The sequence below is a fragment of the Gorilla gorilla genome, chromosome 7 (assembly GCF_029281585.2).
Source record: "Gorilla gorilla gorilla isolate KB3781 chromosome 7, NHGRI_mGorGor1-v2.1_pri, whole genome shotgun sequence".
NCBI classification, from domain to species: domain Eukaryota; kingdom Metazoa; phylum Chordata; class Mammalia; order Primates; family Hominidae; genus Gorilla; species Gorilla gorilla.
In genome coordinates, this window is record NC_073231.2 from 31,449,921 (window position 1) to 31,475,071 (window position 25,151).

The 25,151-nt window shown below is 48.2% G+C and overlaps 1 protein-coding gene across 5 annotated transcripts; it reads right to left on the reverse strand.

Annotated features, from left to right (window-relative positions):
- Positions 1-247: 247 nt before the first annotated feature.
- Positions 248-22,323, reverse strand: STMN4 (stathmin 4). 5 transcript variants are annotated; one of them, XM_004046817.4, is made up of 8 exons: positions 22,067-22,174; positions 7,656-7,746; positions 6,342-6,437; positions 5,623-5,703; positions 5,000-5,208; positions 3,910-4,101; positions 3,170-3,223; positions 248-850 (listed from the first exon to the last, which is right to left on the reverse strand). In XM_004046817.4, exons 2-7 carry the CDS (start codon positions 7,666-7,668, stop codon positions 3,203-3,205), a joined length of 612 nt encoding a protein of 203 aa, XP_004046865.1. In that variant the 5' UTR covers positions 7,669-7,746; positions 22,067-22,174; the 3' UTR covers positions 248-850; positions 3,170-3,202. The 5 variants fall into 5 exon arrangements, with proteins under 5 accessions (XP_004046865.1, XP_018888383.1, XP_004046864.1 ...); XM_019032838.4 differs by lacking the exon at positions 5,623-5,703; XM_004046816.5 differs by lacking the exon at positions 3,170-3,223.
- Between the last annotated feature and the right edge of the window lie 2,828 nt (positions 22,324-25,151).

Genomic DNA, 25,151 nt, shown 5'->3' on the forward strand with positions numbered 1-25,151 from the left:
TAGTGCATGCTATCCAATAAAGATTAGCCCACAGAGGGGATTTTAAAAAACAGAAGAGAAAACCTTTCAATTATGCCAAAGGCTGGCCTGATTCAACCCACCTCACCCAGGCTCCAGATGCTTGAATGGCAGAATTAAGGAAGCAAAGGGGCATCTGCCATCAGATGGATGAAAGCCAGGTTTCGAGAACTCTTTAACAATTACCCAAAAGGACACATTTGGGAAATAAAGAACTGGACACTTGGAGTCAATGTTTCATTGGTCATGATGATCAAAAAATGATGGTTCACACACACACACAGACTTCATCCCACCTGCTGCAGGGCGAAAGCAACACCACTGGTACTCACACCCCCTCTGGCTGGGTTCTCTGGTGCGCCCTGCAGCCGCTGCCCCACCCAGGACTCTGTCCTTCACCCTGAAGTTCTACCGCCCTGGTTTTCATCTCTCCTCAACATGGTGCCTGGAGGCTCAATGTCCAGGTAGAGATGTGAAAATCAGATCTGCGCCGGGCAGGGTTGCAACGTCCTTGAGTTCTTCTGCATCTCCCTTTCCCAAACTCTCTCCTCTCCCCTCTCCCACCCCGTCATTGTTCCCCGGAAACAAATAGGATGGCTTCACTGGTCAATTCTTAACATGTACAAACACCAAAAGCAGAGGAAACGCCCCTTGGCCACCCCCCTCCCCCCAAACCCCAGTGCTGGGAGTGCAGCCGGCGGGCGAGGCTGCCTGGAACGTGGAGCTGCTGGAGCTGTCCGGCTGACCTGGAAAGTTCTTTGGCCTCTAGGCTTTACCTGGAGGCCTCTTCCTTCAGCTCCTTGTTTTTCCGCACCTCCTCGGCGTGCTTGTCCTGGAAAGGAAGGGAGGGAAAAGGGCAGGTCACACAAGGCTGCCCGGGGACAAAAAGGGAGGCCGAGGGGCAAGAGAACCAAAAGCAAAGAGTGGCCACCACAGGCAGCGAAGAGCTGTGTCTACGAAGGCATCCCGAGAGGGGCAGAAGGTGGCAGGTGAGGCTGGCAGGAGGCAGGGGGCAAGCCTACTGGTGCTGCCCCAGGGAGCTCAGGGTCCTGTGGGTGTCAAACTGCAGCAGGGGCCCACCTTACAGTGACCGTGGGCCACCCAGCCTCCCCCTCCCTCACCTGGCCATTCTGTGGTTTGGATTAGATCGTATGGCTTGACTTAATATAAGGAGCTGCTGGGGGTAATTTGTGCCAGAGGAGCAGGCAGAACAGACAGGCCTCACTGCAAGCATCCCCTACAAATCACATGCACCTGCCTGCTGCTTCTAGTTCTCATCCATCTCCTTTGCGAGAATTGCCTTAACCCTCTTGGTGAAAGATGAGGATTCTTTGATTTTCCTTTGTTATTATTTAAACAAAAATAGAGATGGGATCTTGCTATGTTGCCCAGGCTGTCCTCTAACTCCTGGCCTCAAATGACCCTCCCACCTCTGTCTCCCAACGTGCTGGGATTACAGATGTGAGCCACCGTGCCCAGGTGTGGACTCTTAAAGTGCAAATCGACAGAAGAATTTTGAAAATGTTGCCCAACTCCAAAAAGTGGACTTTCTTACACCTATCATAAGAGAACCTTCTTTTATTTCACAGGGTAGTGCAGCCAAAAGATAGCATCTGCCTTCCAAGGCCCGTCTGCAGGAGGATCTTGGCTGGCTCACTTCTCCAACCAGGCCTCAGTTCTCTGATCTTTAAAGAGAAGGGCATAGACAGGTGGTCTTTCACCCCTCAAGTTGTGATGTTTAGTGTTCACCTGCTCACTGTGCAGATTCTCTGTTAGACGGTTCTCTGTTAGACGGTGACTTTCCTGTGGGCAGGGACCACATCTTCTCTTCTACTATGATGCCTTACACATGGCAAGCACTCAACCAATGTTGTCCCTCCCAGAGCCTGGCACTGTCACATCCAGATGACAGAATCAGCCTGAAGTAGACCCACGGAGGCACCCAGGTTTTCAGGATAAACTATAAACTACGAATCTGTCCCTGCAGACACCCTAGAACTTTCTGTGGCCTGGGAGTGAGGAGTGCTGTGCACAGGGCAGGGGTTCCCAAACTTTGGTATGTATCAGCATGACCTAGGAAGCACCATCCCTAGAGAGCCGGGATTAGTGTTCTGGGGAAGTTTCCAAGTATCTGTATTTTTGAATTTTATACCAAGTGAGTCTGGTACACAGGGTCAGTGACCCACACAAACACTGGCACAGCAGGCATTGTTGAAGGTGTCCCTGGCCTGGTGCACAGGTGGACAGGGCAGAAAACATACACCCAACTCTCACCCAACCTCCTGCCTCCACCAGTGGGTAAAGGGGAGCAGGGGCCGAGGTCCCAAAGGGATGTTGCCCCCTCAAATGTCTGCTCTGACCTCACACCTCTTTGAGTCTACCCGACCTCCACAGCCATCACTCTACAATATGGACCTTTCCAGTCTCTCTGCCTCTGAATCTACCGATCTCTCTGCCTCTGAATCTACCTCCATTCTTGGGTGAGCTCACTAGGCAGAGCCCTAAGTTCTGCACTCCCTTTCCTTGGCCTCCAAAGTCTCTCTTGATGACAAAAGGCTGGCAGGACAATAACAGGCTGGTCTCCCTGAACCACTTGGACTTGGAGCCAAAGATCTGGGTGCTAGTCCTAGCTCCACTGCTTATTAGTTTCGTGACCCTGGGCAAGTCATTTGACCTTTGTTGACATGTTTTTCTCATCTGCAAAATAAGGATAACACCTGTCCAACTTGCCTCAAGGACTTGTTGTGAGGATAGTGGTGAGAGGAAATGAAAGTATTTTGCAAAGAGTCTCTCAAGTGCTATATCCTGGGTCGAGCCTCAGTGATTTGTTTTGGGTCTGGCCTCAGGGCCATGCCCATCTTAGCCCAACCCCAGGTTTTTGTTAAGAGTTTGCTCCAAGTCATCCCTCCATAATGGAGAAGCCTGAGGGCCGACCCAGATCACCTCCCTCCCATGTGACACTTGGTGGAGGCCCTGCCAAGCTTTGCAGGCTGGTACATCAGAGCACAGGGGCTGCCTCGTGCTGGCCAGCTCCAGGGCCTATGCAACATTCAGACAACTCGTGAAGAAACCAGATCCTTCTAGGACCTGTTGCCAAGGGCCTGAGACTCTAGGTGGATGGGCAGGAAGGAGCGGGGACCACGCTGCTCACCATGGGACGAGGCCACCGATCAGGTCCCGGGAGTCACCGCGCAGCAGGCGGTTCCTGGAAATAAAACACAGAGCTGGAGCTCTCCCAGGAGCTGCAGGAGAAACTGGGGCGGCCTTGAGACTCAGGAAATGAGGCCAGCGTGTTCTCAGCAGAACGGGCCGGTATTCTGCTGACACACAGAACCAACCCCGGCCTCATGTTTCTCATATTTAGGTGACACCTTTCCATTTATTGACAAAAGGCAACATATTGGAAAGACCTGTGACTCACTGGGTCAAGAGGTTTAGAGAGAATCATGTTTCCTGCTCGGTGGGAATCTCAGCTCATCATACCCATGACTTAGAGCCAAGAGCTCAAGAAAGCATCTTTCCTTCCATCAAATCAGTTCATTCAGGGATGAAGCTACGAATGCCATACCTGCTTGTCTATCTCTACTCCTTTGTATTAGATAGGCTTCTTCTAGAAAATCAGACATATAAGCTCCCTAAGGCAATGAAGGATTTTAATTGTGTAACTGTGCAGAATATCCCCCAAGGAAACCCTGAGTCTGGTTCCTATTTCTTGCCTCTGACTTCCCTGATCATCCTTCGGAACTCTCTAAGGATCCTGCCTAATAAAAAGATCCTGATTTTTGCCCGAGGCTGCTTCCTCCCTGAGATGATCAGCAGGTCCCCGCATACTTGCTGCAGAAGGAAAACAGCGTGTCCCAGGAACCTCCTCTCTAGCCAGGGACCCCTCACCTTCTCTTGCAGCCGTTCCAACATGGCGGCGAGGTGGGCCTCCCTGTTCTCCTTGTTGGATTCCATCTTCTGGGCCAGTTTTTCCTTAGCCATCTTGATGAAGTTGTTGTTTTCCTCAATGGCCTTTTGGATCACCTCTCTCTCATGTTCCCGTTTCTCTGCTAGGTGTTTCAGGAGCTCCGCTTCCTGGTACTGGGGAAGCATAAAGGCAGAAGGAGGCCCTTCACAGTGAGTGTGCCAGGGTTTATTTTCACCATCGTGGCTGAAAAGCTGCACACTCAGAACACTCACCTCCCTGGGCCTGGTCCCCAGCCCATTAGCAGGAAACAAGGACACTTCCTAAATTCTCCCCACCACTTTCAGAGCCTTCCACATTCTTTGATTTTTTTTCCCAGCCTTTTCCTAAATACCTTCATGGCCCTTTTGCTCATTGCCATCATTCATTCATTCATCCATTCATTCACAAACACTAAATGATCTTATACTATGTGCCAGGCACTGGTCTAACAGCTTGGGGTAAAAAAAAGTCTCACAGAGATAAGACATATATAAATCACTAAAATCCAGACTAGTGTAGACATATGCCCTAAGGTGTAGACAGGATGCACTGAAGGAATTCATGATAGGGGATTATTTTCTTTTTGAAAGATAAAAAAAGTTACACGTAGAAGATGGTATCAGAATCAAGCCATGAGAATCCATAGAAGGCATCCCGGGCCTCGAGATGCACTACACCATGATCTTCTCTCCCTCCTCCAACGAAGAAGCTCTTTCCTTAATTCCCTAGCCTTTCCCTAAATCCTTAGTATTTGTCAGTCTTATTTTTGCCACCATGCATATAGGGCCACCTCTTGGAGGAACGTAGCAATGTCCTATCCCCCTAACCAAACTGTGAGCTGCAAGAGGCCAAGGGTGTTTAGTTCTTTGTTTTCCTCAATGGTGTCTCATTCTCCACCGCACACTCGGGAGATGCTCCCTAAATATTGCAGATTGGTGATGAGCTTACCCCAGCTCAGGTCCACCACCTGTCTTCTCCACCTCCCTCCCCTTTATGCTGAGAGGGAGGAAAGAAGGAAAGGGCAGCATTTACCTTCCTTCGCTCCTCAGCCGCTTCTAGTTTCTTCTGGATCTCTTCCAGGGATGGGTCTCGCCGCCTGGGCAGGGAGGCGTTGAACTCGGGCACCCCATCAAAGGAGGGTGGCTTCAGGATGACTTCAAAGGACTGGCCCGAGGTGCATTTGTTCAGCTCGATGACTTCCATGTCGGAAATGACGCACCAATTCAGGTCCACCGTGTCTGCTACAGAGGGCAGAGAAGGGGCTGCTCACGTCCTGAAGAGTGCACAGGCACCCAGCAAGCATGCGGCGCATGCACACGGGAGTGGGAGAGCTGGGGCCCCAAGCAAGCTGGAGACTGGGGTCTGGCTTAGTCCTGCACCCTAGTACCTAAGGGTAATGGCCTCTGACGGGGCTGAAGGAGTTTGTAGCAACAGTGAGGCTTCAGCCTGCAAGAATAGGGGGCCCCAGGCAATGTGATTTCCTACGACACTGGCTGCTTTTGCCTTTGCTTCCCCCACCAGCCTCCTCTGACTGCTGAGCTGCTCAATTTATCGTCCGTGGTGACAGGCAGGGGTGCGTTTCAGCCCCCGCCCACCCCCGGCCACTGCCCATCTGACGCTCGGCCTGCGGAATCCCTCCGCTGCCTCCCTCCTACCCTGCGCTCTTCTTTCTCTCCAGTCAGCACTGTCTTTCCGCTGGCTTTCATCCTTCCTCCTACACTGTCTCCCACACCAGCCTAGACAGAAAAAACAACCTCAGGTCATCCGAGCATGCCTGTTCCTTGGTGCCAGACCAAACCAAACCCATCCCTGCTTCTAACCAGGACATTAGGAGGTGACCTGGTCCCCGAGCACCCCTGGTGAGGACGTGGCCACCCAGTGCTCCCTGCTGGTGTCTTGGGGCTGTCCCGGCTACAGGCCCCACACAGCATGGCTGCCACAGAACCTCCTCTTCCCACCTCTGGACTCTCCCAGAGCATTCTCTACCCTTCCCAGAGGAGACCTGTTGACCTGGAAACTGACTCACATCGTCTCATCTTCTCTTCTGGTCTAGATGTTCCCCACAGGCAGAATCTCTGTCTGGCTCACCTTTGCATACCCCCCAGTCTCGATTTGCTGGATGCATGCACAGAGGTGACAAGATCGAGTGCACTCTGGGGGGCGCCTGATGCAGACCTTCATGGCCTCCCCCTAGTGCCCAGGCTGGACCACTGCAGCTCAGACCCTCAGGCTCACCCGCTGTGATTTCATCGGCACTGGGAAGGAAACTGTCTCGGGAGGAGAGATTCACTGAACTGGGGTCGGGGTGCAGGACCCATGAGGACAGGACACAGGGCCCCCTCCGCCCCACTTTCCTGGCTGAGCCTTCACTGACCTTCATATTTGTAGGACGACTTATTCAGGGGATCGGCCAGGAAGCAGGAGCAGAACAAGGACACCAGCGGGAGCTCCTTCATCTTCTCTTTGTAGGCTGCGGAAACACCCAGTCAGGTGAGGATGGCGCCTCTCCTAGCCTCAGAAGTCAGCGTCCTCACGGGTCTGGGGCTCTGAGCAGCCCAGGGTTCCACAAAGGCACTCAAACCACGCAGACACACGCCAAGGCTGGGGATCCAGGCCTTTTGCCCTGAGCCATGCTGTTCAGGATCCCTGTGTGGGATTCGAACCCACTCCTGTCACCTGTGGAAACCTAAGCCTTCCAGAGCATCAGATCCTTCTCCACAGTATGTCTCCTCCCCTTCCAGACCAGAAAGCAAAATGCCCTCATGGAAAGGTCCCAAGCACCAGTGCCTCAGCTCTCCATCCCCCAACGTCTGCCCCAGGACATTCCGATTCGTTTTCTCCAGGACACAGGAGACCCACACTCCATTCTACTCCAAATACCTGGCAGCGCTGGCCTGCAGGGTTAAGGAGCTGGATAGGAGGGGACCGTCCTCACCACCATCCCTCTGGTCTGCCCCTCACAAGGTCAGGCTATAAGCCTTCTCTGACCTTTCCAACACAGTGCACAGAGCCTGGGGGTCGCTGGTGTCCCCAAAAGCTGGAGCATATCCCTGCCACCCTCTAGTCTATCTGTGTTTGGGATGTCAGGGGCCAGAGCTGCCCTGGCTCCTGAAAGTCCCTCTCCTCACCGCCTTGGGGCCCGTGTATCTGGCTACTCAGGTTGCAGCCCTTAGCTGACCCCTAGCACAGCGCAGGTGTTCCCCCCATCCTCATTTGCTTGTACAATTTTTTGTTGAGATGAGGGCTTCAATATGTTGCCCAGGCTGGACTCAAACTCCTGGGCTCAAGCGATCCTTGTGCCTCAGACTCCTGATACTGGGGACTATAGGCATATGCCACTACACCTGGCTTCCTTTTACAGATTTGAAAATACGTGTAACTGCAAAAATAATATATAGGCATCATAAAAACTTAAAAAAACCACACATATACAGATGAGCAAAAGGAAGAAAATCTCAGCTGTGACACACCCCCACCACTTGTTCAATTTGTCGCCTGTGGTGACAGGCAGTGGTGTGCCTCCCGCCACTGCCTGCATGCCCCCAAGTCTCCCATCACTACCTGCACCCCCCCACACACACCCCGTGTGCTTCCTGCCAGCTGTGTGCTTCCCTGCTTCTGTGAGTCCATGTTGGGTGAGGGCAGGGGGAATAGCCTACGCCCCATCACACATGGTTTTTGTACCTACCAGCAAGGGTCATATTTCTGGGATCTGGTGGCTGAATCTAGCTGAAAGTTACAGAGTGGGTCTGTCACCAGCTCGGGACGCTGTCACCAACCTGAGAAAAGGGGAGGACAGGATTTTACCATCAACGGATTAGACAGGTTAGTCTCATAAGAAAGGTCTTTATACACTGGGGAGGGAATCTCAGGGGTACCTCATTTGCTCTTCCTCCCGGCCCTCTCCCCACCAACTCTCCCTGGGGGTCCCCTACCCCGACCTCCCTCCCACGTGATGCTAAACAAGCTCAGATTCCATGAACTAATGATACTTCATAAATGGCTTTCCAGTCTCAAGCCCCCTAGCGCATGCAAGCGTGGGTTTCCCAAAAACGTGTGGATCAAGGGGTGCTCATCTGTCTCCCTCCATAGCTCAAGAACCTGACCCAATTCAAGGGTTAGGGTGAGAAGCAAATCCTCCTGCAGAATCAGCTGGGAGGCATTCATAAAATAACTGTGTGTCCTGGACTTCTCCCCGCACACGCCCCAGAAGTCTTTGGGCCAATTCTGATATGGGAAGAGAGGCAATTGGACATAGGATGTTAACAGGCCTCTTCAGATGCCTCTCACCTTCCCTTTCCCAAGACGACTGACCTAAGCTGTGTTTGACCCTATTTAAGACAATCCGGGACACAGGAAAGAAAAACATTAAGGAATCATGTCATCATCACAGGGCCAGCCAGCACACCACCAGAAATCAGCATGAGGAATTGCTGTGGGACACAGAGATAGGGCTCCACACCCCCAGCATGAGCCAGGGAGCCTGGGAGGTGTCCCTGGTGTCAGTAGCACCTGAGCAGTGCCTTGAAGGATGAGTTAGAATCAGACAGGAGCTGGCAGGAGGGCATTGTGCAAGGGAACATCACGGCCAAGGGTTGGGGTGAGAACGCCATTCAGTGTCCGTGGGATCAGGTCAAGCTAGTTGACGCTAGATCAGAAAGTGGGAAGAGGAGGGGGCGGGGCAGGAGACAAAACAGGAGAGTCAGGGAAGGAGCAGATCTGGGAGGATCAGAGGGGTGGAAGTGATGGGAGCCCATGAAGGCTACTACAAAGAGAGTGAGGAGCAGCCAGCAGTGAGTGGCCATCCTCAGGACCATTTGATCCTCGGTCACCCTCTGTGGTGACTGTGCCAGGGGAGGGTGGCGAGAGCCAGCAGGCTCACTGCCTGCATCCTTGCCAGCCAGAGACTCTGAGACCCACTTCAAACCCCTTGCCTTTCTGTGCTGGCTGGAGACTGGCAGGAGGAGGCAATGGGGCAGTGAACTCAGCTCTGGCTTTAGGGCTAGACCAGTGTGGGGTCAAATACAAGCATCACCTCTCTTACCAGCTCTCGCTAGTCTCTTTCTCCATCTTAATCCTGCACAGAGCTGTACAAATTAAATGAGAAAAACCCATGCATAGCATCCAGCAGACAGGAAGCGCTGAATAAATGTTAGTCTCTTTGCCCTGTCTTTTGCATCAGGACAGCTATCAGGTGCCACATGCCTGCTTCAGAGCCATTACCTCTGGCCCCACAAGTAAGGACTGTTGTTGCCATGTGCGGATGGGGAAACTGAGGCTCAGAGGGTTTATGTGCCTGCTCAGGGCAATGCGGCTAGCAAGTTAGAGTGCCCATTTGAACCGAGGTCCAGCTGGACTTAAAGTGCTTTGTTCTCCTTGTTCTTGTTGTTGTGCTTTGGAGCCAGAGGCCCCTGTCATTGCAGCACAATGGGTCTTCTCTCTGCAGAACTAAGCTGGTCCTGACGGCACCAGTGAGTCCCTGAACAGAGAGGCAGGCCTGGTGCCTGCATGCGACTTCCCTGGTCATGACACCCCATCCCACAGTCTCTGCTCATGGCCAGGCTGACTGACAAGTCACTGGCAGAGTGAGTAAGCCCTTGCCAGAGTGGCAGTGGCCTTGGACTTCTACCTGGGGAAAGGATCAGAAGTGGAAGCCCAAATAGGTGGAGGGGAGGCAGAGAGGGATGCCTGAGAAAGAAGGCAGACGGAGTAGGAGCAGGCAGTTGGAGTTATGGAATGTGCCTCCAGCCCGAGCTAGAAATGATGATAGGACCCTGTGCTCAGGGGGCACTCCACACCCACCACATTATCCTAGTCTAACTTTGCATGAAGCTGGCTTAGGCTGACAAGACAGGCATCATCAGCTTTGCTTTCAGATGAAGAACCTGGGGTTTGGAGAAGTTCAGACGCTTGCCTGAGGTCACACAGCTCTAAGGGTGCAGAGCTGGGTCTAGTCTCCAGGTCTCTCGACTTGTAAGCTCTTCCATTGTAATCAGTGGAAGAACTAGATACTCACTAATGCTTCCTCTATGGTCCTGAGGACTCACAGAAAGCCAGCCTGGCCTGGGGATATGAGTTAACTTTAAAATATGTGGTAAGTGCTTTCTACATGGAAGGAAATGGGCTAGGAGTTTTAGGAACACAGAGAAGGTCAGAAAGCCAGAAAAGGAAAACCAGGGCAGGAAACGAGATGTTGTAGAGGTGGGCAGAGGTATGCATGGTCATGATCAAGGGATTTGCAATGGAGACCTCTCAGTGTTAAAAATGTGTGCTTACTGAGCAGCTGCTATGTGACAAACTCACTTTAATTTTCATAATAGCCTCGTAAGGTAGGAATTACTATCCCCATTTTATAGAGAATGAAATCGAGGCTCAGGGAAGCTAAGTGCCTTTTCAAGGCCATTCAGTACAGTAGGTTAAATAATGTCCCCTACATGCATACATCCTCATCCTAACCCCTACAACCTGTGAATGTGAGCTTATTTGGAAAAAAAGGCTTCATGAAGGATCTCAAGAAGAGATCATTCCTGCTTGCCTGAGAAAGCCTTAAACCCAATGGCAGGTGTCCTTATAAGAGAGACTGAGAGAAAAGGCCATGTGCAGACGGAGGCAGAGATGGGAGTAAGGCAGCCACAAGCCAAGGAACCTTTGGGGCCGCCAGAACCTGCAAGAGACAAGGACAAATCCTCCCCTGGAGTCTTCAGCAGAGTTCAGTCCATTGACATCTCAGCTTTGAACTTCCAGCCTCCCGGTTAGTGGTAAAGTGATGCAGTAGCCCCGGGGAAACTAATGTCCTCAGGAAGTGACAAAGCCAGGGCTCAAACCCATGGTTTTTTTCACCTCAGGTACCAGCATTCATACATGGGCTGATTTATTCCTCAAGATGATCTATGTGGCCAGGCGTAGTGCCTCATGCTGTAATCCCAGCACTTTGGGAGGCTGAGGTGGGCAGATCACTTTGAGGTCAGGAGTTTGAGACCAGCCTGGCCAACATGGCGAAACCCCATCTCTACTAAAAATACAAAAATTAGCCCGGTATGGTGGCGCATGCCTGTAATCTCAGCTACTAGGGAAGCTGAGGTTGGAGAATCACTTGAGCCTGGCAGTCACTTGAGCCTGGCAGGCGAAGGTTGCAGTGAGCCGAGATCGCGCCACTGAACTCCAGCCTGGGTGAGAGAGCGAGACTTTGTCTCAAAAAAAAAAAAAAAAAAAAAGATGATCTATTTACTTGTGCCTGTGGGTCCATAGGGCCCTTATAAATCCTCATGCCAACAGTCACATCATTTCTTTTGCACTCAGGACCCAAAAGATATGCCCAGGGAACATTCTGAGAAAGGACACAGAAGATAAAAAGGTGGGAAGCAGAGGGCACAGAGATGAAAGGAGTCTTTGCCACTGGGTGGCGCCAGCCATGGCAGGAAACCCAACTTTATCCCTAATAACCTGTGGCATCTGCGCCCGGTGGGGCCGGTCACATGTGCCTCCCCAGCACCTGGCCTGGTTGTGTGATGCCAGGTTGTCTTGTGGGGTTTGTTAAATGGCCGTGGTCATGTTATCATGCCACAGCAATATACAGCCTGCAAGGGAGCGAGGGCCACCAAACCTGTCCTGGAACTGTCAAAGAAGGACAGTAAAGGTGTTATGCCCAAGGTCAGAGCACACAGAGTGCCAGGGATTCAGGTGGCATGATGAAGATGAAGAGACAATAGAGGCCATAGGAAGCATGAGGCAAGGAGTGCAAATCCTCAATGGGAGATTCTATCCAAGACGTCAGCCAGCAGAGCAATGGAAGGCAAAACCCAGTGCAGAAGCAAACCTCCATCCCCATCCCTCAGAGGTTCCTTATGTGTTTTCTGTTAGGTGAGAGCCAATCCTAGCCCTTCGATTGTCCCTAAGGAAGACCAGGAAATTCATTGCACCCAGCAGCAACAAAGATCAAAGGAGCCCCAGACAGAAGGTCAATGTGGCAGTCATTCAGCCAATATCCAGAACCAGAGCTAGAGCTCAGGATGGCAGGCCCTCCAGCTCCTGCCTGGTGGCCACTGTCAAGCACTTCTGATGGACACAAACTGGTTGGTCAAGAGCCAAGGCCTCCCTGGGCAGCTGAGCCCCTGTGCTGGCAGGGATTGATGCAGTGGAGCAGGTAGAGAGAGGACTCTATTTATTTATTTATTTAGTATATAATTCTGTGCCAAGCCCTCTACTAGATCTTCAGATGGCAAAGGTTCGAGTGCGGCCTCATCCCAGACTGTGATGAGGTTACTATGCAATTGAGGTTCTGCAGTGCCTATCACCTTGCAATGACTTTGAACCTGACTGTGTGCCGGGGATGTGGACTGGGTTTACTCAGGAACACAGGAGGCCCACTGGGCTGCATGCAGGGTGCAGTGGGACAGAATGCTAGAATAGGAACTGGAAAATTGCAGAGACCTCTGGACCAGTGAAGGACTTTGTGCTTTATCTCCCACCCAGTAGGAAGCCAGACATCTTTTGAATGAGGGGAGAAGAGAACAGTGATGCTGATAATAATAGCAATAATAACAACTACCATTCTTGGGCAGGAAAAGCACAGCTGTTATCTCATTTTTCTATTAGGTTCTTTGAGAATGAGGACATTGAATCTCAGCAGTTAAGTAAATTATACCGTCGTCACACAGGTAGGTAGGGGCAGAGCTGGGATTTGAGTCCTCATGTGTTTCATTGGAAAGCCTCTCTGTCTTTAGGTTCTGCTGCGAGTGTAAAAAGATTCATCTGGCAGCATTCGTTTGGGGAAAAATTAGAAGGGATAGGCTGGAAGCCAAATAGCAGTCTGGGTACAAAGTGTGGGTTGGACCTGCTGGATTGAGTTCCACTCTGAAGTTTTCACATCTCACCCAGCACTATTTTTCCATTTACAAACTCATCCATACATTTCCCCCAGCACCAGCATCTAAGAGTCTGTACAGAAAAGCAAGGAACCAGAGCTTTTTGTTGATGGCTTGAACCATTAGCATAATTGTTAAGAAATAAATTAGTGGGTGATAACCCCCCGAAGCACAGAGCCAGCCATAAGGAAACACAGAATGAGTAAGTTTTGATTGGAGGCAGACGTGGCTGAGAGTGAAGTTGTAGGCTGTTGACTGAGGAGGGATCTCTGGTGGGACAGTGGGGAGAAAAAGGTGGTTAAAGTGAAGAGATCAGAGCCCTCAATTTCACCCAGAACATTTGAATGTCAGAGATGGAGACAAGAGGCAATCACAAGCCCATGGTTCTCGACTCAGTGCAGTCTCGCTCCCGGGAACTACATGGGACTTTTCAATGGTCGTGAGACTGAGGATGCTACAGGCATTTAGTGGGCAGAGGCTGGCGAGTCTAAATGTCTTGCATTGTATACATCAGTTCCACACGATAAACAACTGTCCCTTCCAAAATGCCAATAGCCTCCTACTTGAGGACCAAAGATTCTGAGGTCACGCAGAGAACTCCTGGAAGAGATGGGATGGATTCCAGTGTCAATGCCCTTCTCCTTTATACTTGCTCCTTCTCTGCCCCCAAACACCATCCTGGATGAGAGGGGACAGCCCACATGGTCACCAGAGCAGCTCTGAATGAGAAGATGGATACACAGAAGGGAGACCCCAGCAGGACACTTTCATGCAACCCACACTTCCAGGCTTTCCATAATTCAGCTGATGTCCAGGGGGCAAACAGAAAAGCACCAAGTTCTCAGATGACACGTGGCCACCTACTGGGTGTATGCCTGACCTCTTAGTGCCTCTGACTGCCCATACGATGGAGTGAACAAGCATTTTATTGGTCACTGTAAGAAATGCCCCAAGAATGCTTGCAGGATGTGTCAAATTCCATCTGGACTATTTTTGAGGGATGAGCAGATAATGCATGTCCCAGTGGCTTGAATAGAGTTGTACCTGGCAAGGGTTTCAGAAGACAAATCTAGAAACTCTGGCCAAGAATCAGGATGAATACCTCATGGTTGTGGGGGCAATGAATTCTGACTGAGGTCCTCTAACCACAAGCAGCACAGGAAGGTGGTTCTTTAAGTCTGTGCCCTATTGCCAATCTTCTTCAAAATCCAGTTGAGGTCATATATTTACCCAAAATTAGCTGCATAAGCTATCTAAATGCCACATTTATTTGCTTTGGGATGAATCATGCCAGCTCAGAACAGTGGCCCTGGTTATTTCATGCTGATCAAAAGGCTCTGATTGGCAGCCATGTGTCTTCTTTGGGTTTAAAATCAAAAGGAGATAAATTATTTTTTCATAAATGTGGTTTTCATTCTTTCTACAATATTTACTGAGTATTTAATTATGTGCCAAGCCCTCTGCTAGATCCTAAAATAACCACGGGAGTTTTTGTTGGAGGAAAAGTAAAACAGGTCCCTGGATGGGTATCTAGAGCCATTGGAGCCTTTGGAGGCTCTGCAGATGCTCTGCGGGCCTCAGCATGGTCTTCCGCGATAATGTGGACCATGCCATAAAGGGAGAAGGAGTGGGAATTAGAGTGCAGACCAAGAAGGAACCAGCGAGACCTACAGAGGGAAACTGGGCAAAACAGAACAGTGTGTGATTCACCGGGTCTGGGGAAACTGGCATTGTTTAATCACCTCTTAGGCTCTTGCTTCCAACAGCAGCTAGAGGAAGAGATGATGGGGACCTGGACAAGGGCAACTCCCAGAGGGTGCCCAACACGCTTAGGCTTCTAGGAAATAAGCACCTATGACAAAAGCAGAACTCTGAAGGCTTGAATCTGAGGAGTCCTTCTTAGCACTAACAGCTATGTCGAGAGGCAAGTCAGAGAAGGAAAATTAAACTGGAAAAGTGACAGCCCCAAATAATCCACAATGATGGGATTTTCTGGGCAATTTTTATTTCCAATTTAATATATGCAGAAGCGGCTGAGTGCGATGGCTCATGCCTGTAATCCCAACACTTTGGGAGGCTGAGGCAGGTAAATCATGAGGTCAGGAGTTCGAGACCAGCCTGGCCAACATGGTGAAACCCCATCTCTACTAAAAATACAAAAATTAGCCCAGCGTGGTGATGCATGCCTGTAGTCCCAGTCCCAGCTACTCGGGAGGCTGTGGCAGGAGAATCACTTGAACACAGGAAGCGGAGGTTGCAGTGAGCTGAGATCATGCCACTGCACTTCAGCCTTGGTGAAAGAGTGAGACTTCATCTCAAAAAATAAATATATATATACATATATACATATATATTATATATATATGTATATACATTATATATACGTATATATAATATATATACGTATATATAATATATATATACGTATATATACGTATATATATATTATATATATATACATATGCAGAAGAATCAGCATCACAGAAGTCAAGTTCAGGGCATGGACTTCCATTCTGGGCTGCTGGAGAGTGTGCAAGGCATGTGACCCAGGAGTTCTGTGAGGTCCTGTGTTAAAAGCACATGAAGCCATCAATATACAGGGCAAGCCCTTTTAATCTTACTCCCAATAACAACAATGTGATTGAATATTGCTTTATGATTACATCTATAGGCATATGTGCATCTTATAAATAATGCTTTAATTACAAACATATTCACATTATATTTTGGAAATTCTATGTAACAGAAAAAAAGAAAATAAATCCTTGTAGTCTTGCTACTTTATGCTATTGGCATTTTCTTCTAGGTTTTTTCCCCTCTGTCTACTATTTTTACATAAGCCAGGAACCAGGGCCTTTACAAAAGCAAGGGAATCTACATTAAAAAAAATTTTTTTTTTGCCATCTTTTTTTTTCTTTTTTTTAATTATTATACTTTAAGTTTTAGGGTACATGTGCACATTGTGCAGGTTACTTACATATGTATACATGTGCCATGCTGGTGCGCTGCACCCACTAACTCGTCATCTAGCATTAGGTATATCTCCCAGTGCTATCCATCTCCCCTTCCCCCACCCCACAACAGTCCCCAGAGTGTGATATTCCCCTTCCTGTGTCCATGTGATCTCATTGTTCAATTCCCACCTATGAGTGAGAATATGCGGTGTTTGGTTTTTTGTCCTTGTGATAGTTTACTGAGAATGATGATTTCCAATTTCATCCATGTCCCTACAAAGGACATGAACTCATCATTTTTTATGGCTGCATAGTATTCCATGGTGTATATGTGCCACATTTTCTTAATCCAGTCTATCATTGTTGGACATTTGGGTTGGTTCCAAGTCTTCGCTATCATGAGTAATGCCACAATAAACATACGTGTGCATGTGTCTTTATAGCAGCATGATTTATAGTCCTTTGGGTATAAATCCAGTAATGGGATGGCTGGGTCAAATGGTATTTCCAGTTCTAGATCCCTGAGGAATCGCCACAAAGGGCTAATATCCAGAATCTGCAATGAACTCAAACAAATTTACAAGAAAAAAACAAACAACCCCATCAAAAAAATTTTTTTAAGGTAGAGATGGGGTCTCACTGTGTTGCCCAGGTTAGCCTCAAGCTCCTGTGCTTAAGTGACCCTCTGGCCTCAGTCTCCCAAAGTGCTAGAATGACAGGCATGAGCCACCGTGCCTGGCCAGGGCATACATATTTTATCATTTTATTCCGCACACCAAATCTTATACACACTTAATAGATCATCAATTTAGGTAAGTGACTTGATTTGCCCAAAGTCATACAAGTAGAAAGTGGTAAACATGGGATTTGAATTGAAATCTTCTTATATCAAAGCCCATGCAATTTCTGATAAAGCTCCATGCTGTGTCCTCATATCCAAGACCACCCTAGATGTAAGTGCAATGGATGATTGCTGATGGCATGTGATTGAAGGGCAGGCAAATACCCCATATCAGCCTCCCTTCTATGGGTGCATTCCATGCTTAAAATTCTCACCATTATATCTATCCTTCAGCTCAGGCATTGCCTCAGAGAGTCCCTGTTAAAATGCACACAACTGACCTATCAAGTGTACTAAATTAACTCATTTTCATATCAGCAGAGGACAACCAATGAACCTTGTAGAAATTCCCAGAGGTCAAGCTCTCTGCCCATTCTGCAGTCCCAGAGTTAGTAGCAGCCATGGAGCTCTCTAGAGTGTCCATTCCTACCTCTTTTCAGAGGAGGAGACAGGGAGCCCAAGAAGTGCCTTGACTGAGGTCTCAGAGAGAACAGAGCCAAGCTTCCAGCCCACATTGAACTACGCTGAAAGAGATTCCTTATCTTTTGCAATATTGCTCTTGTCTGCTTTATTCTTTCATTCTCCAATGCTTTGTAAATTTTACATATTACTTTTAATTTTAGCTTTATGTTAAAATCTTTTATGTCTATATTTCACAACATTAAGAACATTAAGAATAAAAGAGTATCTAATGATTTTATTTGTGTGAGATGAGAGGTTTAGCAACAAACCTCTCTGTACAAACCTGGTTTTGTCAGAATGATCTGGATTTTCAGTTCTGGATTATCGTTATTGAGTTCTTTCTTACATTATTCATTCAACAAATATTTATTGAGGATCTACTATGTGCACGCTGCAAAGCACTAGGGATCCAGTGATGATCTTACAAACACATCCCCTAGCCTCAAGATGTTTGACATTTGCATTTAGCTTTACAAATATGCCAATTATAACTAGACAATGGCTCTAAATTCTGGTGTTTTCTTTACTTATGACCATCATTGATACCATGTTTTTTTTGTATTTGATTTCTTTAATTTGATTATTCTTTTGATTAGCTAGAGTACTTCTTGGAGTAATTGTTTTTCAGAAAGGAATTGTTTTTTTTTTTAAGACAGAGTCTTGCTCTGTCACCCAGGGTGGAGTTCAGTGGTGCAATCTTGGCTCACTGCAACCTCCGCCTCCCGGGTTCAAGCGATTCTCCTGCCTCAGCCTCCCGAGGAGTTGGAATTACATGCATGCACCACCATGCCCAGCTAACTTTTGCATTTGCAGTAGAGATGAAATTTCACCATATTGGCCAGGCTGGTCTTGAATTCCTGACCTCAAGCGATTTGCCCACCTCAGCCTCCCAAAATGTTGGGATTACAGGTGTGAGCCATCGTGCCCGGCCCATGGTATGTTTCTTAAGTCCTTACACATCCGGCTTGATGGCAGGTGCAGATGCTAGACAACCCTTTCCAAGATCAATCGTTGAATTGTGTTTGTGTTGTGGGCAGACAGAGCCTGCCTGAAAGGTGCTACTCCCTATCCAACTCTTTCCGCATGCTCAGTGTGAACTTTTCTCCCTCTAGTCTGGCTGTCTAGGCACAGACTCCCACATGGTCCACTGACACTCTGCTCATCCTCCCACTCTGGGTCTTTCATCCTAGATCTGCGCTCAGCTCCTTTCTCTGGATTCATATTCTCCAGTTTGTTATCCAAACTCTCGAGTTGCCTAAAGCCCATCATGAATCAGGCCAACCAGCCCCAGGCTCCCGCCTTTTCTGATCTGTTCTGTTCTCCTGCCTCCCACCACCCGCCTCTGACAGCAGGACCCTAGAGGAGTGGACACGCAGCTCTCAGTTTTAATTGATGGAAAGGCCAGCAAGCTTTGGGCTTCGGTGGGGAGGGATAGGTATGTCTATGTGTGTGTAGGGGATGGAGTGGGAGCACTCATATATGTGTGTGTAGGGGATGGAGTGGGAGCACTCATATATGTGTGTGTAGGGGATGGAGTGGGAGCACTCACGTGTGTGTAGGGGATGGAGTGGGAGTGTTCAGATGTGGGGGTTGATGTGTGTGCATGCATATATAGGTGGGAAGGGTGCAGGTGTGCATGTATTCATTTGTCTTCCTAGAGGGACTAGAGATGTAAAACTCTGGAAAAAAAACCAATTTTTAAATGGCAGGGAAGAATTTTTGGTATCCATCCCTCTCTAAAGAAAAACAGAAAAAGCAACCTTTCCCAGGCTGTCACATCTCTAAATATAGCAAATGCTAATTTAATAAGCAAATCGAATTATACATGATGCATGTTTATTTCTCAAGCTTAAAAAAAACGGATTTGTTCCCTAAGTGGCGTTACAAAAATTACACTTTACATGTTGTATAATTCCCCAAAATTTCTATCCCTCCTCCCACAAAAGCAGTTTCATTTCTCCCCATCTGTGTCTTCAAAATCTCCAGGAACTCTATGTTTCCAAATGAGAATCTCCAGGTAAGTATGAAATAATATAAAGATATCAGAGGGGGCAGGGCAGAGAGTCTGAAGCGTTCTTGAAAAATTAAGCCTTTCTTTGATTATGATCTTGATACTTAAATATCCTATTATTTAAAAGCAAGAACACAAAATATCTGAATTTTTCCAATCCTTCTATACAGTTGGTTTAATATAGACACAATTCTCCTCCTTTCTTTATCTCTCTCTTACCTTCCTAATTTATTTGCCCCATTTTCCTTTTTCCTGCTCAAGTACCCTATTCTCTGAACCTCAGTTTGTCAATCTTTGTTGCTCTATTTTAAAAGTTATCAATCAGCCCACATCCCCCTACAGGAAAAATGTGGTTAAAATGGCCTAGTCCAGTAAAAGAAGATAGCCACTTGGAATTTGGGTTTCTTTTATTGAACCAAAGTGAAATCTAGCTATTAAGCAGCCATCCAAGCAAAAATGCAGGACACTTCCACCGTCCCTCCACCTCTAGTTGACAACCTGGCCACTGTGGACAATATGAGACCAAACTTCTCCGTCTTTGATAGGTCCTTTAGAAGGAAGTAACTCACTAAAGAAGGACAGCTTCCCATAAAAAAAATATTTAGATTTAATTACAACTTAAAGGCACTTATTTTTTACTTGGGAATAGGGACACACAGTGTACAACATGGATGAGCCTTGAAGACATTACACTCAGCGAAATAAGCCAATCATAAAAAGACAAGTACTGTATGATTCCACTTATCTGAGGTACCTAGAGGAGTTAAATTTATAGAGAAAGAATGTAGGATGGGATTTTCCAGGGGCTGGGGCACAGGAGAATGGGAAGTTAGTGTTTAACGGGTATGGAGTTTCAGTTTTGCAAAATGAAAAGAGTTCTGAAGATTGCATGCACAGCAATGTAAATCTTAATACTACTGATTTGTACACTTAAAAATAGAATGGCAAATTTTATGTTATGTGTATTTACTGCAGTTAAAAATTTAAAAAAAAAGGTTGACTATCTATTGGGAGTTTTTCATAGGCTTGTAGTCTTAGGGTTAGGAGAGGTAATTAGAAGTCACTTAGCCTAATGTTTCTCAAACTTTTTTGACTGAAGCTCATAAAAGGTGCTACATTTCATATTATGATCCAGTATGTATTTGTCATGATATGGACATATACACACATATATGATTACGGATACAGACATATATGCACATTTGTACACACAAATATACACATAACTGATATGTAACTAAAGACAGCATAGGAAGCATTAATTATCCCATTACATGAGATGTGCTCTAATTATTTTCTACTCTTATTTCATTTTATTAAAACAAAATACCATTTACAATCCATAAATTGATTTCACAATGTACTAATGGGTCTCGCCTTCAGTTAAAACACTAATCTAGACCAATCCCTAACATCATGCAAAAATCTCCTCCAAAGCCTCCCTGCTGGGTGGCCATCCAACTTCTGCTTGAATGCCTTCAGTGATAGGGAACTCACTCCCTACAGGGCAGCGTGCTCTATGGTAGACCCATCTAGCACTTGCAGATCCTGCTCACTCCAGAGCTGTTCCAGGAGTGGCCCGGGTGGAGCTGAGAATGCCAGGAGGGCTGGGACCAGCTGACAGGTGCTCAGTGGTTTCCAAGAGGGGTGAAAGTACAGCTCCTAGCAGCAAAGCGGAGGGTTGGGGTGAGCCAGAGACTAGGGCAGCGTTGCTGGGAGACTCTGGCTTCCTTCTGTGGAGCTGCAGATCAGACCTTTTCCTCTCTGCCTTCTCACTGCTCCAGCACTATGATTATTTCCTCATCTGAAGGATGATCTCATTCCCCTAGCACCCGCCTGTGGGAGAGGTTTCCTCCCCCTGGGAGGCGGGGGCTCAGCCTCAGGTGGAGACAGATTCCCTCATATTCCCTCTCAACCTCCCACCCATCCCTCGAGCCTCAGCAGGCCACCTCTGGCCATCCCACCTTGTATTCTCTTGGTCTTAAGACAGGGGGTATCCCTTCCCAGGGTATTCAGATAAGGGTGCCTGAACATTCCTGACCTCTCCCTCCCACCCCCATACAAACACACACAAACACACACACACACACACACACACACACACACACACACACACACAGCATTCTGGAGACCTGCTCATGTTCAGGACAACAAGACTCCACCACACCTGTTTGTGTCTTCCTGGGAGAAATAAAACAAAGACAGCACCGCCACGTGGGGACAGCTGACTGCTGGACATCAAAACCCTGGGTCCCACGATGAGAAATGAATGATGCCTAAACTCCTGGCGAGCGTGGTGGGCTGAATAAGGAGGGGGGCCGGCCAGGGCCCCAGTCAAGGACCAGGGCGTGGCAGTTCTGGGTGTCTGCAGTTTTCAGCTTTGGAGCCAGCCACCTCTGGCCAGGTAGGATTAGGTTGACCTCAGGGTGGGGCGGGGCCAAGAGGAGGTGATGATCTCATTGCATCCTTAGAACCAAGAGAAAAAAGTAACCCGTGCATAGAGCCGAAGGAAAAGATGGGTGATCAAAATGGGAATGGGAGACAAGAAAAGCTGCGTCTGAGGAAGAAAAGGTAAAAACACAGGAGAGCTTCCCACTTGAAAGGGATCTTCAGGTCACAGCCAGCTGCAGGGGCAGCCAGACTCGGCACAAAACCTTTCTCCTTAAGCAACAAAACATTTTTATGCAGAAATAGCTCACCGTAGCATCTGACAATTCCCACCCATCCTGCCTCTCCTGAGCTCTGGAATAAAAGTAGCACCCGGAGCCCACCCTCACCCCTTGGCTGAGCGCCATTCTTTCTGCCTCACCCCCTTTCCCCCAAGATCTGACAAAGTTTAAATGATTGAGTAAAACCAAAGGTGACACAATAGGTGCTAGGCCCCTCGCTTCTCCCCACTGTAGCTGCTGTCTTGTTTTTTCTTTTGCCTGAAAAGCCTCAAATTAGTTGCATTTTATTTCTACTTACGTGCAGTCCAGTTAGAAGCGAGCTGCTCTCTTCCTCACTCCCTCAATTAGTGGTACCCTGGGCTTCTCTCAACATCAGCACCACTGCTCGCTCTCGCCATGACATCACCTCCAAGCTCTGTGATTGGCCAGCAGTGGGTTGCTTGGCAATTGGACAGTCTCCTCTGGTGGAGCAGGGATTGCCTGAGTGAGTAACTCTTAGCAGGCCAGGGAGTGAAAGATGATGTCAGACAAAGAGCCTGCTTTCTCTGCTGCCTGTGGAGCTGGAGAACCAGAGGGGTGAGGGCGGAGAGGAAGAAAGAAAGAGGGAGTGGTACAGCGAAGGTTGGGGAGAAGCCACAGCTTGTGAGCTGGGGGTATAATGAATGATTTCCAGGATCTTTAGGTCCTTTAAATCTGGGGGTGAGAGAATATGCAGTCCAGAGAAGAAATAAAAAAGAACAGATGAACCCTAAAAATAGCTTCCTGGAGGGCTTGGTGCCTGTTTCCAACTCTGTCAGAAGGGCTGGTGGGTTTGAACGATGACTCAGAAGGCGGGGGGTTGCGGGGACTGCAAAAACCCCAGGATTGGGAGCTGATGAGGGCCCTGCACTGGAGTCTCTGGAGAGTAAGGCTTCCCTCTGGCCACCTTTGCAAAGGTATCAGCCACATCTCTGCTGACACTAGTGGGTCCTCACTGCCCCTCCCATCCAGCCCTCCTGGGCCTTCCAGAGGGAGCCACAGGTAGGAAGATGGACTGGTCATTACACTGGTGATTCCCAAATATGGTGGATTTTTTAAAATTTTCAATAAGTTTTTGGGAAACAGGTGGTGTTTGGTTACATGAATAAAGTTCTTTAGTGGTGATTTCTGAGATTTTGGTGCACCATCACCCGAGCAGTGTACACTGTCCCCAGTGAGTAGTCTTTTATCCCTCACTCTCCTCCCACTCTTTCCCCCAAGTCTCCTAAGTCCCTTGTATCATTCTTATGCCTTCGCGCCCTCATAGCTTAGCTCCCACTTATGAGTGAGAACATATGATGTTTGGTTTTCCATTCCTGAGTTACTTCACTTAGAATAATGGTCTCCAATTCCACCCAGGTTGCTGCAAATGCCATTATTTCATTGCTTTTTATGGCTGAGTAGTATTCCATGGTGTGTTTGTGTGTGTGTGTGTGTGTGTGTGTGTGTGTGTGTGTGTGTATTACATTTTCTTTATCCACTTGTTAATTGGTGTGCATTTGGGCTGGTTCTATATTTTTGCAATTGCGAATCATGCTGCTATAAGCATGCGTGTGCAAGTATCTTTTTTGTACAATAACTTCTTTTTCTCTGGGTAGATACCCAGGAGTAGGATTGGTGGATCAAATGGTAGATTTACTTTTAGTTCTTTAAAAATTTTTCACACTGTTTTCCATAGTGATTGTACTAGTTTACATTTCCATATGGTGGAATCTTGAGGGGGGGTGACGGGTCAGCGATGGTGGCTTCTGTAGTTCCCTCAGGGAATGAGGGAGCCACTAACATAACCTTCACAGGCTGCTGCCCTCAGCCAGTGAGCTGGAGAGGGCAGGGTGAGGCAGGAGAGGAGCCAGGCAGCTGTGGAGCGAGACCCCCTCCTCCAGAACACCTCTCCAGATTAAATCCCCCCAAGATGTGTCCATCTTCCCCACATTCCACCGTCCAGCCTTGCCTCATGTGTTCTTCTTGGTGGGGAGGGGTAATTTTTTTTTCTTTTTTTTTTTGAGACGGAGTCTCGCTCTGTCACCCAGGGTGGAGTGCAATGGCATGATCTCGGCTCACTGCAACCTCCACCTCCCAAATTCAAGAGATTCTCCCGCCTCAGCCTCCTGAGTCACTGGAACTACAGGCACGCACCACCACACCTGGCTAATTTTTGTATTTTTAGTAGAGATGGGGTTTCACCATATTGGTCAGTCTGGACTTGAACTCCTGACCTCGTGATCTGCCTGCCTCAGCCTCCCAAAGTGCAGGGATTATAGGCATGAGCCACCACGCCCAGCCAGGGAGGGGTAATTTTATTGTGGCTGAACATGTCCAACATAACGCTCACCATTTTCACTATTTTGAAGTGTACAGCTCACTGGCCTCATGTGCACACGCATTGCTGTGTAGCCATCACAGCTTTCCATCTCCAGAACTTTGGCATCTTCCCCAATATTCATATGTAACAAGTAAGCAATAACACTCCTTTCCAGCTAACCCCAAACTACTTTCTGTCTCTATGAATTTGCCTATTCTAGGCACCTCATATCAGTGAAATCAAATAGTATTGTCCTTTTGTATCTGGCTTCATTCTCTTGGCATGTCTTCAAGGAGCATCCATGTTGTAGCATGTGTGATAATTCCATCACCTTGCTCCCCCCTCCTTTTTTTTTTTTTTAACAAAGTCTTGCTTTGTCATTGAGGCTGGAGTGCAGTGATGTGATCATGGCTTACTGCAACCTCTGCCTCCCAGACTCAAGTGATACTCCCACCTCAGCCTCCCCAGTAGCTGGGACTACAGGCATGCGCTACTACACCCAGCTAATTTTTTGTAGAATCAGGTTTTCACCATGTTGCCCAGGCTGGTCTCAAACTCCTGGGCTCCCACCTGCCTTGGCCTCCCAAAGTGCTGGGATTATAGGCATGAACCACCACGCCTGGCACCTCATCCTATTTTAGGAGGGTTTGTTCACCCTCTACCACCACGCCCCTATTGACTGAGAACACGAATAAAGACAAAAGTTGCCTTGAATTCAGCCCATGCTTTGAAGTTATTATTTTTAAACTACAGTAGCATCAATGAGCATTTGAAAATCATAGTTAATGCATGGATGTCACGTGTTCACCCTGCAGACTGTGCTGGGGATTAAGTAGATTCTCAAGCCCTGGCATGAACCCCTGACCTGCACCCCACTGCCAGGACCTGCAAGCTGGCACCTCACCACAGCACCCCGTATGGTTCTCCAGGAGGCCCCATGTAGACACACATCTCCAAGCCCCCACTTCACATCAGAAGGGGAGGGCTCCAGTTAGGCTGCCAGCCCCTGGCCAAGGGGTGGCCAGGATGAGGAATGAGCCCTGACAGCCTTTGGGGTTTTCAA

Excerpts from the sequence above, each read along its gene's own strand:
- STMN4 (XM_019032837.3), bottom strand. Across the intron at positions 5,704-6,341 it reads GTCGTCCTACAAATATGAAG|GCTGGTGTGGGAGACAGTGT; the intron begins GTCAGTGAAGGC and ends TTTTCTGTCTAG. Across the intron at positions 5,209-5,622 it reads GAGAGAAAGAAGAGCGCAGG|CAGACACGGTGGACCTGAAT; the intron begins GTAGGAGGGAGG and ends TGCCCTCTGTAG.